General features: G+C 40.1%; 1 protein-coding gene across 5 annotated transcripts in view; it reads left to right on the top strand.

The window, feature by feature from the left end:
- The window catches only part of SAMD12 (sterile alpha motif domain containing 12), a 469,495-nt gene that overhangs the window by 410,680 nt on the left and 36,413 nt on the right, over positions 1-22,402 (top strand). For 2 of the 5 annotated variants that reach the window (XR_651002.2, XM_009213517.2), the window contains one exon: positions 1,429-9,621. The exons of the other annotated variants lie outside the window; for them this stretch is intronic. Coding sequence is in view for 1 of the 2 variants with exons in the window: in XM_009213517.2 (XP_009211781.1) it covers positions 1,429-1,451 (23 nt within the window). In the remaining variant the exon portion in view is untranslated. Of the gene's footprint in view, positions 1-1,428; positions 9,622-22,402 lie in introns of those variants that run through there. 5 annotated transcript variants of the gene reach the window in all.

Raw genomic sequence — 22,402 nt, 5'->3', positions numbered from 1 at the left:
AGTTCTTTTCTATGCATATATGTAAGCTTTATATTGTAGTATATCATAACTGTTTCCATGTTGCTACATAATCATAATCATCATAATTAGTATTGTTTTAATAGCCATGTAATTATCCATCTTGTTAATGTACCATAATTTACTTAACCTAAATCTTCAACAGTAAGAGAGTGCTTCCAATTTTTCCTCTATGATAAATAACTTCTAGTTTACATATTTGTGCATATAGCTTCTTTCATTTTTTTTAGATTATTTCCTTAGGATATACTCCTAGGAATGGAATTACTAAGTTTAGGAATATGCATTTTTAATAATTTTTGAATAAATTGACATTATTTTTCCAGTTGACAGTGCCATCAGCAATAATTAATATTCTGCTTTCAATACAACCTGTCAGAAGTATTATTATTTGATATTTAATACACTTACATAGTACCTTTTGTTTTTTCATTTTCTCAAAAATAGCAAATGTTAATCAAACACTTGCTTACAAATTATGTGTTCTGTCATGTTTTGAAAAGCCAGTTAGTTAGATTTGAGAGCCAGGTTTGAAAACTGAGGCAGATTTTTTTCTTTTGCATCAAGAATGCCTGCTGTGCTTCTCTCCCATTGTCTGGTAGTTTTGTGTATTAGAAACTAATACTGATATTTTTCTGAGCAAAACATTCCATTGTACTCATATAATAATTAATTATTGAAGACCCATGTATAAGGAACTGTAGGGAGTACCCAAATAAAATAACGGGAACATTAGACAATTTAATTAGAAAACTCAGGAAAATACATTAATATTTTTATACCAGCACTCCCAAGCCCAAAAGCGGGGTTGCAATTCAAGTAGTTTAATCTCTGGTCCGATTTAATGACTTTCTCTATCTAGTCTAGACAAGGTCACACATTTTCTGTCTAACCTTCCCAGCTAATCTGACTTCGCAACTAGCAAGCTCAAGAGCTCCAGCCATTCCACTTCCAATATTTTTTTCTAGATTTCATCCCAAGAAATCTTTCTGATAAATGAAACCCCCATCTCTCTCCCACAATAAAATGCTTCACACCATCCCCAATCTTACCTTGCACTAGACCAAGCAAATGCATGAACCTTCGTAATACATGAAATGGTTTCCCAAACTGCAGCCCCATCCTAGGACTGGATGCCAATTCCAGAGATCTGGTTTTGCCCTCCCTTCCGGGCAACTTCACCTATTTCTCAGTTGGGTGTCTTCCATGCCTTACCAAATAGTAGAAAAAAAATTTTTATGAATATAAGCCACTGTAAATCCATCCTGGCATTGAGTAACCATTCTGACTAGAGCTTTCTCTTTGGCCTAGGGGTTTTAAGGTTTGTTTGAATAAGATAATTGCTACATATCAGTGCCTGGGAACATAAAGGAAAGAACTTACCATATTTCCCCCTTTTTCTTCTTGCAGCATCAGCCGAGGGTTCTCCATAAACACGGTTAGCCTTCCAAGCTGCTGTCCTGCCAGTTGATATGAACATGGCCTGTTCCTCACAGAAAGACTAACCCATGGCACTGCCAGAAGATATCCTTGGAGCATGGACAGATTAACTGGATTAACTGGAAAAAAAAAACACCCATTCAGTCAAGATTATGGGCTTTGGAAAAATCTTACTTTGCTGTGGATTTAAAATGAGGTGCATAATATAGTGCCAACTCGTTCCAAGTGGTCATGGGCAGACCATTAGCTGGAAAATTGCTTCCAGTTTTCATCACTGTGCATAACTCAAGTTCCCTTTGGGGAGCTGTCTGTGCCCTTCACTAGAAGTCCTGTTTTAGCATGGCAACTACTGGATTATTTTATTATGTGTGCAGATGGCATGATGTTTTAGAAAAAAAAAATTACAGCAGTTCTGCAATCTCAGTGGAAGTGTTCACAATATTATGCCCTGGTAGGAATGTAAACATGTCTCGATTATGTTAGTTATGACGTCTAAAGGTATTCCGTCCAACTCTTAAGCACTTTATATGAGAACACTACACCAAGATGAATCAGCACGTTCAGCACATGTGAGAAATCAAGTATTTTTATTTTTATAAATCTTGGTGGGTTTTTTTTTTTTCTGGCTCAGACTGTCCAAGACAAACTCCACTACTAGCATAACCCCAGTTGTTTGTGGTAGGTTGATGTAAATATGGCCACAATACTGTTAGACTTCACCTCCGGATACTTTACTGAACAACTGGTTTACTTGTAGCACCAAAGGGAAGCCCTAGGGGGTCTAGTGATTGTGTTAACTTAGCTTGCTTCTTTGTTCGCAGGCACAATTGACCACATGCACATACAGGCACTCAAATACAGGAGGCTGCTATTTGGCTAATGTAGATATTCCCTTATTCTGTAGAAGAGTTCCTCCAAAGGAAAAAAGGGGATGGTATTCTTTTAATCAAAGACCATGGTAGATGGATGGTAAGGGCAACAGAATGCAATTATTTTGTGTGGTCTGACTTTAACACTTCAGAAAAACATCCTAAGTCAGGTTGAAATCGCCATTCTTTCAAGAGAGAAACATCAAGTAACCCTACTATGTGCCTAGAGAAGAAAAAGTGTCAAGTCCTATACTAAGTTCCCTTACTTAGTGTAGAACCTACCAGTCCCTTGTTAATCCTTTCTGGGATTATACCTGTGACTAACTGTTTTTTGTTTTTTGGTTTTTTTTTTTAACTACGTCTTACAACAAAGCACAGTCCTGGGAAACCAGTCAACTTAATTATTGCTTGTCTTTGAGCATCAGAGACATGTTCATATTGACTTGCTACGTAACAGTGTAGCATGTTTTTTCCTGAAAATATCAAGTTGACTGAATGGAAAGCTCAGCAAAGTATGTTCTGTGTGCCCACTGTCCCAGCCTGGGACTGACGGGCATCAGAGGCTTTGCTTTAAAATATAGTGTAACCACTTCTGGAAGACTTCCAATGCAAGCAAGCTTGGTGTTTTAGGGTATCTCCAGATACATAAGCATTGTCTGCCTCCACTCAGGGTCTCAGGAAATACACAGCCCATTGGAAACCACCCCTGCCTGAAATTTGGAAACCTGACAGGGGAAGGGAGGAAGGTCCAAATGAGTCAGCAGCAGGATGACTCACCACAAGCCTGGCAGGCTTCAGAGCCAGAGAAGGGGGCTTCCAACAAGGAACTCAGAGAAGTTTCAGTCGCCACCAAAATCTGGCCCTTCGACAGGTCAGCACCAGGACTGCCAGGCCCTCTGCAGACCGTAATTCTCCTCACATCTATAATTAGGAGACCAAACTCCGGCTGCCAACACCCTTGGACACAATATTCCCGTCTTCACTGCCCATCTCATGTGGTTCAGTTCTAATAGCAGGTCTTCTTCTTCCTTTCATTCCTTCCTTTATTCAGCAAGCATTTGTTGAGCATCTATTGTGTGCCAAGCATTGTGCTTGGGCAACAACAGTCCACAAAGCAGACTCCCCACCTGCCCTTAGGAAACTGTATCTCCTCCTCCCAAACATTATCACTACCCCTACCTTTTCCACAGTGAAAACTTAATTCAGACAGCATTCTCCATTCTGCCAGAGTAACCTAGGAAGAAGAACATGGCAGCAGACGGATCCTCAGGGAGCAGACAGCAGATTGAGAGATAGTAAACCGCATCAGACCACATATTTGCACCTTTCAGTTACAGCCAACTCTTTGAGGGCCCAGACTGAGCTGGTTGGAGCTCCCCAAAGCAGCATTCAATTGCTTTTCCTTGATATCCACCCTGGCTACCTATGTTCCCTTTCTTTATACAGGCACAACCATTCACCTCTACACTGGATTATCTAACACTCCAGTTCTATAACTAATCCAGGGGACACACAGTTGAGTCTGATGAAGCCTAAGAACTGCCATGTGCTGAGATTTTGTAACTGGGAATTAAGATTTAGCCAAGGACATCGTGAGGCTACTGCTGACTCTCTTGGAAAACTGGACATGCTTTGTAGTGCAGATGTTCACTAAATGATGGTGGTTCATTGTTACTTACTTTGACCTTTGCAAAATATTCTGAACAATTCAATAAGTAGAGTTTCCTAGTTTGTTTGTTTTGTTAAGTCAAAGGAGTGCTGTAAAATTATTGAAAGATGATGGGTGAAGAGGGACCTAGGAGAAGGCAAAATGAGGACCATTAAAGAGCCCCGTTGAAGACTGTATCTCTAAAAATGCCTTAATGCCTGGCACATACTCCATGTCTGCATACGAACTACTACTCTTTTCCAAACTGTCAACCTCTGTTTGAAATTATTTGGGGGGATAGTTTTGGAAGCATGGTGGCATAAAATCCGAGCAGTCAAGAGCTAAACCAGCAAAAAAGAGGAATGACTTCATTCGCAGGCTTTGGCTTCTTTATTACCTGGTGGTCCTCTGTGATCTCCCATGGTTACCTTCAACTGTGCTGTACTTTCTTCCCAAGATGCATGTATGGAATGTTACCTCCTAGAAATCCAGAAATGGCTGTGGTGAGTTTTGTTTAGTCGGAAGCAAGAGGTGGGGAAGTAAAGGATACATATTTTTATGTCTAAGAACTGTAAGCTGTTGATGCTTGACTTTTCCTTTTATCTACACCTGTGCTACACCTTTATTAAAAGGCTGACACCCAGACTTGTGCAGGAAAGGCATGCTTGGGAATGAACAGAAATGAATAATTATGAGACTTTCTTTCTGTGGTGCCAAGGGAATTCGCTTATTTCCACTCCAGAACTGAATAGGCAGAGCATTGCCAGTCCTGCTAGTGTGAAAAGCAAATCACTTCAATAGTTTGAGACATACCTAGGGGAAGAGAGATCCTATCAACTTTCTTTGTGGGTAGTGGCGTACCTTCAAATCCCTGCTCAGGCTCTGTGAGGTGTGCACCCGCAGATTTCACTTCTACCTCCGGAATCCTGGCAAACAAGCCAGGAATCTCTCCAGAGTCACTTCGCAGTTGCTCAGATAGAGGCCAACAGTCCTTAGTCCTGAGGAAATTCTGCCATTTTTAACATTCAAGGAGAAAAGGAGTATCAGCTGTACCTGAGAATATCAACTAAGGCTAAAAACCTCTAATGGATCCCCCTTGTTACTTGCAAAAGCTTTCTTTGTCTGCAAATGTCACATAATTGATTTTAGATAGGAACAACAAAAGTCTCAAGGAAGTGAAGTTTTTAAGACCCCCCTTAGCACTTTACTTTCACCAAAACCTCCTCTTTCCAGTACATTAGCACTTTTGTTCTTTGTGATGTTTTCCTCTACATTCTTTAGAATAATTTTATTACTTGACAACTAGACTTGTCAATCGCCTTAGACTCTTTTTAAAAATCTAATCTTTTGAAAATGACACAAATTCCTTTATTGCTTTAAGGCTGTTTTTATTCACCCCTCCCACAGACCCCTCCACTGCACTTTTTTGTTTTTGGGGTGGTTTTTTTTTTTTTTCTTTCATCTCTCTGTCTTTTAACATGATACTGTGGGTTGATTTCAAGAATTCTATAAAGAACTCAACAAAAAACGTAGTTGTTACCTTTTTTCCCCAGTCCTAATATTTCTTCTTAAGCTTGATCTTGGTGAAAACTTGTTGCCCAAAAAGCAGTGAGGTAGGGATTAATAACGCTGACCAGTCATCTGGAAGATTAATGCCAATGCAGCCCTGAGATCAGGAAGGAGGACAGGCCAGGAGATGTTTCTACTCTGGGCACCATTAAGGACTCTTTTCCAAAGGCAGATCCTGCTCCTTAGATCTGAATCTAATCCTGAATCCAGAAAATTATCCTATGAATTCTGGTTTATCAACGCACATGATTCCTGGCACCATTGCAGAGCTTCAAGGTAAAAGCCGTGTTTCCATTATTTTGCTATGGTGATTTTTGGGAAGACAGAGAGTATTCTTTTGAAAGCGGGAAACTTGAGGAAAAGTTGGCCAAGTGCACAGGAAAGTTCTACCACACCTTAATATAAGGAACAAAATAGATGCTACTCATCTGAGGAACATAGCTAAAGGGACAGTAACAGTACTGACGGCCTTCTGGCCATCACCTTAGCTCCACAGGGAAAATTCTGGGTAAGAGCAAGCACTGTTTCTAAAATCTAAATTTTTTAGGGTGAAATTTACCAGCACCAAATGTAAAAGGGAAGTGCCATCAGGCATAGGGCTGGTTTTATACTTCCTGCCCAACGGCAAAATGACTGAGACATGACTTCTATGGAACAGCAGAAAATGGATGCCAAAGATATCATAAAACTGAAGTTCAATTTGCCACGTAAGGCTATTTAAAAACTCTGATGCACTCCAAGAATTCTTCCTTCAGAGCTTTCCTCCTACCATTATATCAAGCACAAGAATACACCAACAGCACATACTTAATGTAATGTAAAAGTAACCATATGACTTGTGTTGAATTACCATTGGCTGGTTGACATGATATTAATAAGTGTCATAGATATTTAGACATTATTTCTGATCGTACAAAATTCTTTTCATAATTTGGAGCCAATGGTTTGGGAGGTTTTTTGTTTGTTTGTTTAGTTATTTGTTGTGTTGTTGTTTTCCAAACCTCAGATATTTTGAGGAGCCTTAGAAAGGCTCTTAAGCCCAGGCCTTTTTGCCTCATGTGCAGAGTATTAAGAACAGCCCTGCTGATGTGAACCTCAAGGAAGGAGGCTATTAAATTAATCCAACACTGGAGATACTAATACCTCAAACAATTAAAACACTGAAGACTCTGCTGGTCGCCTTCCACATTGTTTACAGCCCTTTTAAATTCAGTCATTTGGATCAAGAGAAATAAACGGTTGGTTTCACGGGGCTTTTGCCAGATTAGCACAGACACAGCTACCAAATGTGGAAGTCTAGACTGAGTGGATGCATGAGAGCAAACAGATCTATTTTATATGATTGCACTTAATCACCACCACCGCCCAAATTCTGTAAAAGTATATTCAAATACTTAATGCTAAAAAAAAACTTCAAAACAGGAGACTCTTACTGGATCATGCTTTCACTTAGGGTAGGATAACTGATCTTGAAGATAACCTTGTAGAAAAATTGCTGGCTGGAATGCCCCAAGCACCTGGGAATTGGTGCTGTCCTATTCCACAGACTGATCATGGTCTTCTCCCATCTCCTCAGAGGAGTTAGCCTGGCCTCTAAAATAGCACAAATGCCATGAAAATATCTTTCTAAGCCATATAGAGACTTCCTATCCAAGTATAATTCCAAAAATATGATTTGAGTTTGAGCATGCCTGTGGTCCTTGATTCTATGATCCCTAAATCAGTTCTACTTCTCTCTCTGTCTCTCTCTCTCTCTCTCTCTCTCTCTTTCTCTTTCTCTCTCCCTCTCCCCCCAGTATTTTTTTTTAAACCACAATTAAGTGCATTTAGCGTGTTTACATTGGGAACTGCCTGCTGGCTCTATGTCTACTTTTGACAATGCCTATGTCCAGATACCATACAGTGCATTTGAGAGAGGACTAAGGTTATGTTTCCCCACATACCAGCTGCTGCAGAGGTTTCGAAGTGCCTGACCCAGTTCTTTTTCACATCAAAAAGGCCTTCGGTTACAGATGGCAACCTCAAAGATGAATGTAAAGTGGGGGAGGAAATTCATGTTTGAATGCTGAAACACTTGTGTTTTTTATTTTTATTCAATACCCACCTCAGATCACCAGAAAGGGAAGCCTCTTTGGTGGGTGTTGGCCCCCATTGCGGGCAAAAGGGGTTCTATTTGCTTAAACTCATACTCGTAGGCAATTTTAGGGCTCTCTGGTTCTCTGAATGGTTTCTCCACCACTACCTTTCTTCCACCAATAGAAAGATGCTGTCCTTACAAGGCCATGTCTGAGAAGACCATGTTTTAGCTAGTAAAAGAAGCTCACATTGCAGAGAGTTGAGTAATACCAGGCTCTTGACTTTGTACTGTGTGTCGCAGTCATGATTGGGACAGAAGGAGCCAGTCTGCTGAAAAGCCAAGCCAGCACAAATATTTGGAAACTAATTCCACTGAAACTCTTGTATCATTAAATCATACTACTGTAGTTTCAGTTAAAGTAATTATTTAACATAATTAGGCACTAAATTAAATAGCTTTGCACAAAATTTTAGAAAAGATCAATCTTGTAACAAAATTTAATATGAACAGTAAAAAGCACCTGAGAAAAGAAAATATCGATCTGTTGTGGTTTATATACTTGAGTTATTCTTAGAACTTTGTGGAGATTGACACTGCTCTGATAAAAAGGAAGAAAATGTTTTGAATTCAAGAATGCTAGATTAATAGAAATCTCCCAGTCTCTCTGGGCCACTGCTCTTCAGTATGGGGCGCTCTCTGTCCCTCCTTAGCAGATGGGGTTGTTTGGAGGCTAAAATGAGCTAAGGGAAGAAGCTATCCTGTGCCTCCAATATCCCTTATGTGTAATTAGAGTGCTGATCTGGGTTGCAGGCTTTATTCAATGATTCCTTTCCCTTACTTGAGGCTTTCTCCATGGAGCTGTTATTTCTGAGCCTCCATTCTGGGATTTACAAAGGAAACAGAATGATGAAGAAGTAACAATCAGCATTGTACACACACACACACACACACACACACACACACAACTTTTTCTAATATGTGAGGTTAGTCTGCAGAGTCCACAGCCCAGGTGTCCATTTATTTCCACTTCTTCACCTCCCAAAGATTTAGAGCTCCATGACCTACCAAGGTTAAGACTGCCAATCCCAGGTTGGAGAACACCCATCAGAGCGTGGAGGTGCCAAACTGAGAGGCACAGGAAGCAGACAGCCACATCAAACTTTCTGGATGAACTACTGCATATTGGTGTTTGTTCTAGGAAAGAAAGAGGAAGAAAAATTACACGATGTGAACTGAACATAAGAGCAGTGCTCTTTATAGAGGATGAGAAGGGAGCATGGGGGAGAATCTGATTTAAAAAATGATTCATTCCTTCACAAACACTAACAAACATGGCTAAAAAGCACATGTCAGAACACAGAAGCCTAGGTAGATGATCAACATTTTTGTAACTTCCTTAAGTGAATAGTTAAACCAGCAATCTGAATTCTGTTGGTCTCCCAAGAGTGTTAATTACATAAGTATTACCCATATTCATTTCCCACAACTGTTGGGTTTTTCTTTCTTTCTTTCTTTTTTTCTCTCTATGCATCCTAGAAAAACTCCCATGACTAGACTTAGCGGGAGGCAGTCAAGTTATGTAGTAAAACAAGAGTGCCTTTTCTGTTGGATGTCCACTTTAGTTTCCTGCCTTCCCAGGGCATAAGATGTTTAGAAACGTTTTTTCTCTAAACATAAGAATTATTGTGTACCACAATTTTGAACCACCGATTTCCATATCTTCAGCAGCTATCAACTCGCCAATTCCCTTTGGGTCTCCTTTGTATATTCTTATGGTCCCTTCTGTTTCCAGTTGTCCTCAAAAAGAGTTGAGGGGGGCATAACTCTTATAAAATGGATAAAAATGAAACTGTACAGATGTTTGCCCCCCTTGTATCTGTGAGCATGATCTCTATCAGGCTTGAAAATCTGCTTTATCATTTTGTATATTTGACTATTTTGTATTCAGCATTACTTGACTCCTTATGTGCATGGCAATGTATTAAAATGTGGGATTTCTATTACCGCGTAAAAGCGTTTTGATTCTGATTTTCAACATATATCCTTGGGAAAAAAATTACATTAAACTTTTCTATTTTCTTCAGCTCATCAGCTTTGCAGAAGAAAAAGAAAAGTTAACAGCATTTCACTTTCCCTGTGTTAGCTAATGATGCAATTCATGGTGGAGAATTGTCCTCAATTATGCTGTGTTTCCTAGAGAAATAATATGTGTGAAATGAACTGATGGCCTCCCTATGGCTCCCAGCACACAGAATTCCCCCAGCACCAAATCCCACCAGCGTAATTGCAATGACTGGTGAACTCTTTAGTGTCAAGCACAGCTGGACAGGAGACACAATTCTCTTCATCCCTCAGACATGGTAACACACTAGGAAGAGATGGGGCAACAGATCTTGACCCACCGATTTCCTCTCACCCCAGAGAGGGTCTTATATACTAATAATAGTATGATTGATGGTATTTCCCAGCACCTCCTGCTCCATCCATCTCTCTGAGGTGGTAACCAAATGTAAGCTATCTGTATTTTATCAATAGAAAGACTGACCTTCAAATAACATCTACCCAAGAGACTTGGATTAGAAACCAGTGCTTCCAAACAGATTTGGCATAGCCAGCCTCTAGTGCGGCAAACATCTGCAATACCCTCCACACACCTCCATATATTTTTAAAGGGACATTTTCCTCAAACTTAAAAAAAATCCCCTGAATAATATGATACACCAGATATAAACAATTGACCATTTTCCTGCTCTAAACTACCATTTTCAGCCTTCCTTTTCTCAAGGAGACATCATAATGAGTACTTATAGACACTCTGACTTTACTTAATATGATGAATTGCCTCAACCAGTACAGGAGAAACACTTCTTTCCCAGAAAGGAAAAAGCACTTATAAACTGTATAAAAAAGAAAGGAGGCACCCATTGTCTTTTTTATTACATGCTTACTGTAAATCTAGTGTTTGTTTGGTTTTCTGAAAAAGGTTTTCAAATGTAAAACCTGTGATAACCTTTTAGGTTAGCTTACTGACTCCATGTATAAACCTAAATCTTTTGATATACCTTGCAACCCTAAAAGCACAATTTTCTCCTACTTTCTCTACTTAAAGATTTTGAACACGGAAAATGGAACCACCTCGTTGTCGGTTAACCTTTTTAGAAGATGTTAAAGCCAGAGCCCCCAAACAAAACATTCTCTTTGTCTTTACCTTTTGGGATCATTTCTAACTATTTCTTCTCTTCCTGTCTCTTTCTCTTATTATTTTCTTCCTTTTCCTTTGTTAGTCCTCTGCCTTTAACTTACCTCTCTCTTTTGTAGGCTTGTCTTAAAACCTTTCTCCATGTGCCTTCCTGTTCCTCTATCTCATCTCTACCCTCCCTTTTTCTCTCCCATCTCTCTCTCTCTCTCTCTCTCTCCCCCCCCCCCCCCAACCCATTTACCCTTCTCCTTTCTTCTTTTTAGGGTAGAGCAGTTATCTGTCTTTGTATCCCCATCTCTTGGCACATTATAGTTGCTCAACATCATAGTTACTCAACAAATGTTAGGTGAACTGAATTAAACTTGGTGACCTGTTTTTCCTGGCTTATTTTCTTCCTGCCTACTGAGCCTAGCAACCTCTACAAACACTTCATTACACAAATTAACTCATAGTAATAAAGACTACACCAGATTGTGTTTTCTGAGGTAGGTGAAAGCTTTAGTTAACAGGTTCTCCCCAAACGAGGAGTAGGCAGATTCTCCTATATACCACTTTGCCAATACAAAGAAAAGCCTTCCTGCCATCTCAGCATTTGGGTAACTCATGATACCTGGGGCAAACATGGTAGCTATATTTGGATCAAGGACAGTGATGTCTGTGAGAAGTTCAGTTGAGACCACCAAGATAATTTTTCAACCTAAGATTATTCAGAATCTTATAAAACTTTTTTGTGAGACCAGCAAACGTGAAGTGCAGTACTGGTTATCTTGTGCTAGAGGAATCCTTAAATGCATTTTAGTTTCCTATTTATCTTTTTTGCCAAGAGCTGGCTTTGGTTGAGGTTTTTTCTGTTGATGATGAAATCATTAGAATTGTTAAAACTTTCTCCAATTTCTATTTGTAAGGCATATAGATGTATGTACATTGTAAAATAGCTTTCCCTTATTTTTCACAGACATTGTGCAAATATTGAAAAATTAGCTAAAAACAAGCTTTAATAAAGACAACTACGATCACATTTTTGTGTAGCACTGGAGAAATACAAAGTGGTACTAGATCATGAGAAATGTTATATAGTTGTTTTACAAGTGATGATGTTCCCTTTTTCATGAGAAGTGGAAAAGTTGACAGGGTTCTATTTTTCTGTCATATTTCTCTCCTTTTAGTAGTATAACCCAAATATTAATTAGGTTCCCATGGTCCAGTCTCTGCAGGAAAGTTCAAGAAGGGAATAAGAATGCATATGAAAACATTGTGAGATTTTACTTTGTCCTTCATGATACTTCCAAAACTGAGTGTGTGGGTGGAGGTGTGGGTATGAGTTACTCAGAAAGTATCTTAAAATCCTACTTCCCATCTATGCTACCCTCATTATCCTCCACCCAAAGGCAGCTGCTTCCTTCCATTTTAACTCTTCTCTCTCTCTCGGGAAGAACGCTTCTAAATCTCAACTCTTTTCCATATACCTTTCCCACTTCTGCCTCTCCAGCTCAGCTTTTCTATCCTTGTCGTGATTCTCCCTTTCAAAATCATTAAAACAAAACTAGTAAACGTTGAATTTTTCTTTAGTGAGAAAAGAAGAAAAAGGAATATGATAATACAATATTTTTCTTAATGATTTTCTTTATCAATTTTTCTTGATTTTTTTTAGTAATTCTTGCCCCAGAGCTGTGAAATTGATGACTCAAAAAAAAAAAAAAAAAAAAAAAGGAGGGTAACGGAAGATTAATTTGGTTGCCGTTGATGGTTTAAATTCTAGTTCCAGTAAGTACTCCTTGTGGGACTTGAAATCTTTTCATGTTTTAACAAACATAGGTGGATCTTGTGCCATTTGTCCTATGTGCCAAGAACTGTTCATGGTACTGGTCTAAGTAATATTGATTCAGAGATGAATGACATTTTTCCTGAGCTTAGAGGTCTTACACACTAAGAGAAATAAGCAGCTCAACAAATAACTTCTTCTTAAGTAGCCTATATTAAAAGGAAAATATCTCTGGAAGGATAACTTAATACCCATTTGTTGTGAGATGCTGGGGTTGGGGAGAGATGCAAGAATGTTCCATAATCAAGTCAGCTCTAAAAATATGATAGATGGGCCGGGCGCGGTGGCTCACGCCTGTAATCCCAGCACTTTGGGAGGCCAAGGTGGGCGGATCATGAGGTCAGGAGATTGAGACCATCCTGGCTAACATGGTGAAACCCCGTCTCTACTAAAAATACAAAAAATTATCCGGGCGTGGTGGCAGGCGCCTGTAGTCCCAGCTACTCGGGAGGTTGAGGCAGGAGAATGGCGTGAACCCGGGAGGTGGAGCTTGCAATGAGCTGAGATCGCGCCACTGCACTCCACCCTGGGCGACAGAGCGAGATACAAACCTGCCACTTTCTATTAATGAAAATAATTACAAACCAGTCACTACATGTTCAACCCGATTAGCCTATCACATCCAAGCCCTTTCACCAGCCATGAATGGAGAAGGGGGAACAAGTGCATAACCTTGGCCAAGGCTCACATCTCTCTATATTTTAACATTCTCTTCTAGAATATTAGGGGTTTGGAATAGATGGGCTCCTGTAATCCCTTTGCAGCAGACTACTTCAGTTCAGTTCTAATTTTGTACAATCTTATCCTCAGCTTTGCTTTTAAAGTAAGCACATAATTCTTTTGCAGCAACTCGGATGGAGCTGGAGGCCATTATTCTGAGTGAAGTAACTCAGGAATGGAAAACCAAATATCATATGTTCTCACTTATAAGTGGGAGCTAAGCTATGAGGATGCAAAGCCATAAGAATATATAATGGACTTTGGGGACTTTCAGTGGGGAGGGAGAAGGGGGTGAAGGATAAAAGACTACATACTGGGTACAGTTTACACTGCTCAGTTGATGGGTGCACCAAAATCGAAGAAATCACCACTAAATAACTTATCCGTGTAATCAGAAACGACCTGTACCCCAAAAACTTTTGAAACAACAAATTAAACATAATTTAAAATAAAGTAAGCACATAATTAGAAAATCTAGAAGCTTCTAATACACCGTAGTTCACTTTCCTTCTTAATACTAAAGAGAATGCTTTCATTTTACAAATATTTTTGTCTCCCAGGTGTTATAGAAGCAGTTTTTCAAAGAAAACAAAAATTTGGACTAGAATTTGAGCAATGACACAAGCACACAAGTCCGCAGTTGGTAACTTCATCAACACAAACAGGTATTGATTTTTATTGGTTAAGCCAAAAATCTTTAAAGATTATTCTTGGATACAATGGAATCAGGAAAAAAGAAGTCTTTCAAAGACTTCAACAAAAAGAACAAATGCTATCAAACTTGACACTTGACACTCCCTTTGAAGACACTCTATTCAAAAATTAAATTTGGGGAGTTAGAGAGAGGGTGAATTCAGAACTATATTTTAAAGAAGGAGCCCGGCGCAGCAGGCTCATGCCTGTAATCCCAGCACTTTGGGAGCCCGAGGCGGGTGGATTACCTGAGGTCAGGAGTTCAAGATGAGCCTGGGCAAGATAGTGAAACCCTGTCTCTACTAAAACTACAAAAAATTAGCCAGGCATGGTGGTGGGTGCTTATAATCCCAGCTACTCCAGAGGCTGAGGCACAAGAATTTCTTAAACCGGGGAGCCAGAGGTTGCAGTGAGCAGAGATTGTGCCACTGCACTCCAGCCTGGGTGATAGAGTGAGACTCTGTCTCAGAAAAAAAAAAAAAAAAAAATGATTCAGAAAGATCTTCTGCCTAACTCTTAAATAATGAAATTTCTGAGAGTGTGTTTTTGTGTTTGTATGCACATGTGTGTACATACACACAGTGATGGAGGTGGAGGTGGAGGCAGGAGGGAAGAGGGAAGAGACTGGGAGAGTTTCAAAGACCTAATTCCACTTTGGTCAGGTATACTTTGTCTCTGAACCTGGACAAGACAGATACATCCCTGCCTTTGTTTTCCTCTTGCATTCATTTCTATCACATTGCAAAATCATTAAATGATGCTGCTCTGTGAAAACAAAATCCTTTTTTAAAGTAGATGATAGGTAGATAGATAGAGAGAGAGAGAGAGAGAGAGAGATAGATGATAGATAGATAGATAGATGATAGATAGGTAGATAGATGATAGATAGATTTTATTTCATTTTGAAAAACAAAGGTTGTTGTAATGAGAATCAGTCCTGGTGAGTATGTGATATTGGTCTCTGAAATACGATTTAATTCCTCTACCAAAGATAGTAGCTCCATTAATTGAGTGCTTACTATGGGCCAAATATTCTTTACATCACCTCATTTAATTGTAACAATATTCTGTTGGATATTATCGTTTCCCTGGAGGCCATTATTCTAAGTGAAGTAATTCAGAAATTGAAAAACAAATATCACATGTTCTCATGAGTGAGAGCTAAGCTATGGGTATGCAAAGGCATACAGGGTGGTAATGGACACTGGAGATTCAGAAGGCGGGAGGGTGGGAGAGGAGTGAGAGATGAAAAACTCCCTACTGGGTACAATGTACACTACTTGGGTGATGAGTACAGTGAAATTCCAGACTTCCCCATGATACAGTTTATCCAGATAACCAAAACCTGCTTGTACCCCTAAAGCTACTAAAATTAAAAATAATAATAACAGTAAGATATTGTATTTCCCATTTCACACATAAAGAAATTAAGGCTTACAGGGACTCAGTTATTAGGCTATATCACAGAGCTAACCCAGTTATTTCTGACTGGGAAACATAAAAATCTCAACTATTAAACTGTATATCCATGTATTGGGCACCCACTATACACAAAGCACTACACTAGACAATTAATCCCTTGCCTAAGTGGTCCTTAAACTCTTCAGGATCACAAGTTCTTTGAAAAACCACTGCTGAAAGCTATGCATGCTCTTTTCAAAAAATGTACCCAGTGCACAAACTTCGGCATACCTTTTCAGTGGATTCAAGAACTTTCTGAACCCATCTCATCTTAAGAACTCCTGCTTTAAAGAATTGCACAGAATTCAGTTGGTGAAGAAGATATGATAGAAGAAGAAACATCCAGCAATGACTATGCCGTCAAGATGCAGCAAAGTTCCTCTCACAGGAAAAGGGGAGGTGGTCGTGATTCATTCTACAAGTACTTACTGGGTGCCCCCCAATGTGAGGCCCTGGGAATACAACAGGAGATTGTACAAAGTCCAGTCTTCACGGAGAATACTGCCCAGGAAAGGACATAGGTAAGTGAGCAGGCATTTGATTTGTAGTCCGCATTCTGCATTTTTCTATTCTTTGATGCTTGTAAGGGTATCCAAAAGACCAGCTAATTCGATATTGGGTGTTTATTTTTATAGTACAGATATTGCTATTGCATAATTTCTGTCCCCATATGTGAAGCTAAAGATATAATGAACATTTCTGTTAACAAAAATATTTTTCCTATTCCCTTTGGTGAAAAGGAAGCAAATAGACCTGTTCTTTCAAACACTGTTCCAACATCCATCTTCCAAAATTGATGTTAATGTATGCTACGTCTTTTTGTGCTGTTCATCTCAAAATTTTAAACATCCTTTTTTGTTCAATGTGTTATTCAATTTAACTTAAATTGGGGTGAGATGGCTTTAGTAGGAAACCAAGTAAATACCCAGTGCCCTCATATGGTATAATTTCAGGCTCGTCAAGTGTTTTTTTATGTTTATTCAAGAGCTTTTTTATTCATAACTCATTTATTTCCACCAAGTAGCTGTGGCAATTCATAAGAACATATACTATAAAATATAAAGCTATAAATAAATAAAATTCAGAATCAGAGAAAATGTAGTACCATTAGAAGATTAAGACAAGGGTGTAGCCATAGCCTATACACTTTGGTCATCATTATTAAAAAGAAGCCATAAATTTCATGCCAACCTTGAGGCCATCATAGTGATTTGATACAGGATTTACAACATCCATAAAAATAAACATGAATGTATAATGGAGAATAATGCAAAAGTCATGTGAATGTTTAAGAACTGTGCTGAGGGTTATGCCTTCAATACCTAAGAATACAAGCTCAGTCTTCTCTGATGATGGGGGTGAAAAAGTTGGAGAAGTATCACCTTAGGAGACATCAAGCTTTCCTTCCCATGTAAGTCTGAGAAAATTTTCTTAATGTCTCTTTATAGGTGGAACCCCGAGTGAAGCAGTAGACAATTTCCCTGCAGCATATGCAATAAAGGTTTTCAAATATCTGTTTCTTATGATGCCCCTCCAAGGCAGCAAAGGACAGAGATTATTGCAGCCAAGTGGAAAAAAAAATCTGTGGGGTCCAAAATAATGTGATCTCAGTTTATGAGCTCATCAAATCTTAAGGTTACCTAAAGGATTGAGAATAAGGAATAAGCAAGATAACGTGCTCATGACTAAAGCCCTCTAGCAACCAACCTCAGCTAGAATAGCAATTACGTTTAGAGCATTTGTAATTTGGCAGGTACTTTAATATACTGTTTTATTTAATCCTTCGAATAACTCCAAGGCAGGGGCATTGGACAGGACTCTTTCAGCTGCTAGTGACTAAAGCCCAACTCAAACTACCTTAAGCAGAGAGACAGAAAGAGAAAGATTTGATGATGTAATAGAGAAAAACCGGGACTGGATGGGCTGTTTAGCTCAGTCTCTTAGTATTCACAAGTGCTGCTTTCTTCCATGAATAGCAAAGATGACGTCTCACAGCCCCAGGCTTATGCAGAAAGAGACCCTCTCTCATGACATCCACCTGTCCTGAAAATGGACCTCTGATTGGCCATTTTGGGGTCACATGCTACACCTTGGCCAAATCAGGGTGTCCAAGAAGATGTGGCTCTCTAATTGGCTGCCCTGTTGTGGGGAAAGTGGATCCCCAGATTGACAGCAAAAGGATGTCATGGAATTTTGAGGTAGGAGCAGTGCTCAGAAGGAATGGATGCAAGGCAGACAAAAATATGACAGTCCTTGCAGTAAGTATTATGATCTCCATTTTATAGATGAGAAAATAGAGGCCCAAAATAGCAAGTGGCAGAGCCAAGATGTTATTGTGAATCTGACATTAGTCATAATAGGTGAGATTGTGCTATGGTAACCAGAAATAGAACTTAAAATTTCAATAGTTTAGCTGAACGTGGTGGTATGCACCTGTAGTCCCAGCTACTCCAGAGGCTGAAGCAGGAGAATTTCTTGATCAAGGTTGTTCAAGTCCAGCCTGGGCAACATAGCAAGACCCCCATCTCTAAAACAAACAAACAAAAAATTAATACAAAATTTAAAACGTTTTAATAGCTTAGCACACTAAACCATTTATTCTGGTTTATCTTACATGCCTGACTCAGGTAAGGGTGTAGGGGAATCTGTTCCCCACAGTACTCAGACTGACAGTGGAGGCTCTAAGCATCTGGAAAACCTGGATTCCAGGCCCATAAGCAAAGGAAGAGAAGGGCATGATGTTGGGTGCAGTAGTTCGTGCCTATAATCCCAGTACCTTGGGAGGTCAAAGCAGGAGGATTACATGAGCCCAGGATTTTGAGTGAGTCGGGGCAACTCGATGAAACTCTGTCTCTACCAAATAGCTGCGTGTGGTGACATGTGCCAGTAATCCCAGCTACTTGGGAGGCTGAAGTGGGAAGATTGCTTGAGCCTGGGAGGCAGAGGTTGCAGTGAGCCAGCATCACACCACTGCTCTCCAACCTCGTCAACAGAGTGAGACGCTGCCTCAAAAAATAAATATATATATGTGTGTGTGTGTGTGTGTGTGTGTGTGTGTGTGTATATATATATATATATATAGAGAGAGAGAGAGAGAGAGAGAGAGAGAGAGAGAGAGGCACGAAACACTCACAGCTATAGCCCGCTAGACAGAATGAGCCACGTGGCTCTGCCTAACTGCAAGATAGTTAGGAAATGACCCGGGGTCAGTGGGTTGTGGGCAGGAAGGAGGTAGAAGGGAAGGGTCGTGGTGTGTACATGGATATTTGTGAGTATTACATATTTTTGGCATATAAATTTCTATAATCCCAAACCTTTGGCTCTCATCTATTATTTGTCAGACCCATATTCCTTAAGTGCCACAGAAGCAAATGTGAGTAATCAGAATTTCTGGTCAGCCTCTCCTCTCGCCTGGCCACAGTGTATGAGACAGGGACAGATATTCTAGTTCTCCAGCTGATCCTAGGAGAAAAGATAAAGTATTCAGAACACATGAGGCTTCCAAAGCTGGCTAGCCCTGTGCAGGTGTCATTTCAGCCCCCTCAGGAGCCACAGAGAAGGGAGCTGACATATTGTTAATTGAACCCCGTCTACTGGGCACTGAGTCCAGCCGAGGGAGCCGGCAACTGGGCTAAACCTCCGAAGCAACTGTACTTTGATGCCGAGTGTTGTTTCTGAATTTAGTTCTTCACATGATTTAAATTGTCACCTTCAGTGGCCACGCTAAGCTGTGATAGTAGATGCTGGTCTGGACTTTGAATGCTGCTTCATGGCCTTTTGCTGTTGCAAATATCTGATGGTATGAGGGGTAATCCAGATTAATCCGGGCTTTTTAAGTACCCACAGTTTTGATCCAAAAATCCTGCCTAGTCCCGTATCTGCATGAGCCAGATAGTGAACCGCAAACACCCCCTTTTGCCTCTTCTGGCCTAAATCAGAATATGACCTCAGTGCTTGGTTGGCATTAGGCCTCTTTCACCTGGGCCTGACTCTAGTAATGACTTCATCTTTAAAAGGTAAGGGAGAAAACCTGAGGCCAGGAGGAAGAGAAAAGGAAGTTTTCTGAAAGAGAGCTCTAAAAGAAGATAGTGCTCTTAACTCCTCTGCATCTCCTACTCCAAATACTACCCTTCGTACTTGGCCAGCCACATCAAGCATCCATGAAGACTTCCTTGTTTAGAATTCTTTCTCTTTTTCGGGGCGGGGAGACGGAGTTTCACTCTTGTTGACCAGGCTGGAGTGCAATGGTGCGATTTCGGCTCACTGCAACCTCTGCCTCCCAGGTTCAAGCGATTCTCTTGCCTCAGCCTCCTGAGTAGCTGGGATTACAGGCATGCACCACCAAGTCTGGCTAATTTTGTGTTTTTAGTAGAGATGGGATTTCTCCATGTCGGTCAGGCTGATCTTAAACTCCCAACCTCAGTTGATCTGCCCGCCTCAGTCTCCCGAAGTGTTGGGATTAGAGGCATGAGCCATCCCGCCTAGCCCCTTGTTTAGAATTCTTTGCCTTCATGTATGATAACTGTAAAGAAATTACTGACACTCCCCAAGAATTCCAAATGCTTGCATCCATTGCCAGCCATGGGAGGAGCGAGTCCTATGGACTATAAACTGAAGTGATGATGCCCTCTCAACCCCCTGGGCAGAAGCATGAACAGGCAGACGGCCTCATTCTGTGCTTCTCTTCTGAGTATCCAAGGCTACTTTCAGAGCCACACTTGCCAGATGGTGAGGCTACAAAGAAAGAGGTGTCCCACGTACATTAGACTTTGCATGAGCAAGAAATAGCTTTTTGTGTGTGTAAGCTGTCAAGCTTTCAGGATTTGTTTGCTGTGGCAGTTAACATTAATTATTCTAACTAATTCAATATAAGAAATGTGTGGCCAGGCATGGTGGCTCACGCCTGTAAAACCAGCGCTTTGAGAGGCTGAGGCAGGCGGATCACCTGAGGTCAGGAGTTCAAGACCAGCCTGGCCAACATGGTGAAATCCGTCTCTACTAAAAATACAAAAATGAGCTGGGCATGGTGGTGCTCACCTATAATTCCAGATACTCGGGAGGCTGAGGCAGGAGAATCATTTGAACCCAGGGGGCGGAGGTTGCAGTGAGCTGAGATTATGCCACTACACTCCAGTCTGAGGGAGACTGTCTAAAAAAAAAAAAAAAAAATTTTTTTTTTAATTTTAAAAACCTAGTGTTTGAAAAATCATGCAATAGGTTTTTATGCTTTACAGAAAGTACTTTGTCCAAAAGAGCCAAAACTTAGTATGTAATTCCTAACTGTCCCTCACGTTTTTCAGATGTTTCTTGCACGCATTTCCATAAGTGTGACTATGGTCTTTAAGCTTCTTTTGCTTTGCAATTGAACAAAACGTTGCTTGGCTTAAAGTAAGATTTACCACTTTCGACTGATTAATAACCTCAATTTAGGTTTTAACTATACTAAACGTATTTGGCTTATGCTTCTTAACTGTAGTCTCAAACATTTAGTGTTTTATTTTCCATTTGTTCTTATAAAATAGTAAGACAAGAAAAACATTTAAAAAATACTGTACTCAGAATTACCCAAACATACCTGGATAGCAAAACTAAACTGCTGTTTGACAAATTGGGCCACTGTGTGACGGTTTCAGGTTTTCAGATTTATGGACGTTTCCATTCAGCATAGGAACAGTGGTTGAGAAGTTTCAAGAGAAGTGTATGGCAGTGTGGTTAGACCAGATGGGAGCAGATAAACCTGTATGTGTATCTGCCACCTGGGATTCTGAAAGGGCCTCTTCCTACTACACACTTGCCCAATTCAGTTTGTTCTCCACATGGCACAGAGAATGATCTATTCAAAACATCAGTCAGACCACATTGCTTCTCAGTTTTTAATTTCTAATGGCATCTCCTTTATGTTTATTTTTTATTTTATTTTATGTTTTCAAAAACAGGATCTCACTCTGTCAGCCAGGCTGAAATGCAGAGATGTGATCATAGCTTACTGCAGCTTCAAGCTCCTGGGATTGAGCAATCCTGCCTCGGCCTCCCAAAATGCTGGGATTACATCCATTTATGTGCCACCATGCCTAGCTTCCTTCCCAGGTATTAATCCTTAGTGGTGGCTGGGCACAGTGGCTCATGCCTATAATCTCAGCACTTTGGGAGGCTGAGGCACAAGAATTGTTTGAGCCCTGGAGTTTGAGACCAGCTTGAGCAACACAGTGAGATCCTGTCTCTACAAAAGATTAAAAAAAAAAATTAGCTGGACATGGTGCATGCCCATTGTCCCAGCTACTCAGAAGGCTGAAACAGGATGGTGGCTTGAGTCCAAGAAGTAGAGGCTGCAGTGAGCTCTGATTGCACCACTGCACTTTAGCCTGGGTGACAGAATGAGATCTTGTCTCAAAAAAAAAAAAAAAAAAAAAAAATCCTCTGTGTCTTCCCCTGTAGACTTAATACAAAACTCAACTCAACTCATGAGCAGCTCCATAAGCTCTGCATCATCTGCTACCAACTGCCTCTCCAACTTCTCTGACCAACACGCTCCCTCTTGTTCATGCGCAATTTTGTGATATCTGAAACGCATCCTCTCATTCCCACCTTGGGACCTTACTTTTCTCCATGTCTAGGCTTATGTACTACATCACCACACAACTGTTTCTTTCTCAACACTCTTGTCTTTTCTCAAAAGCCACATCTGTAGAGAAACTTTTTTTCATCACCCAAATAACCACTTTCCCACACAAACAATAGCAAAAACAACTATGAAGGACATTTATGGGAAAATTGAGGAAAAATCAAATTTCACTCCATGTTAAATAATGTTGTTACATACGACAATAGTGGTATTTTTTTTTTTAATTTTAGGTTTAAGGGGTACATGTGCAGATTTGTTACATGT

This window comes from Papio anubis, chromosome 8 (genome assembly GCF_008728515.1).
Source record: "Papio anubis isolate 15944 chromosome 8, Panubis1.0, whole genome shotgun sequence".
In the NCBI taxonomy this organism is placed as follows: domain Eukaryota; kingdom Metazoa; phylum Chordata; class Mammalia; order Primates; family Cercopithecidae; genus Papio; species Papio anubis.
This window is presented reverse-complemented; position numbering and strand designations above follow the sequence as displayed.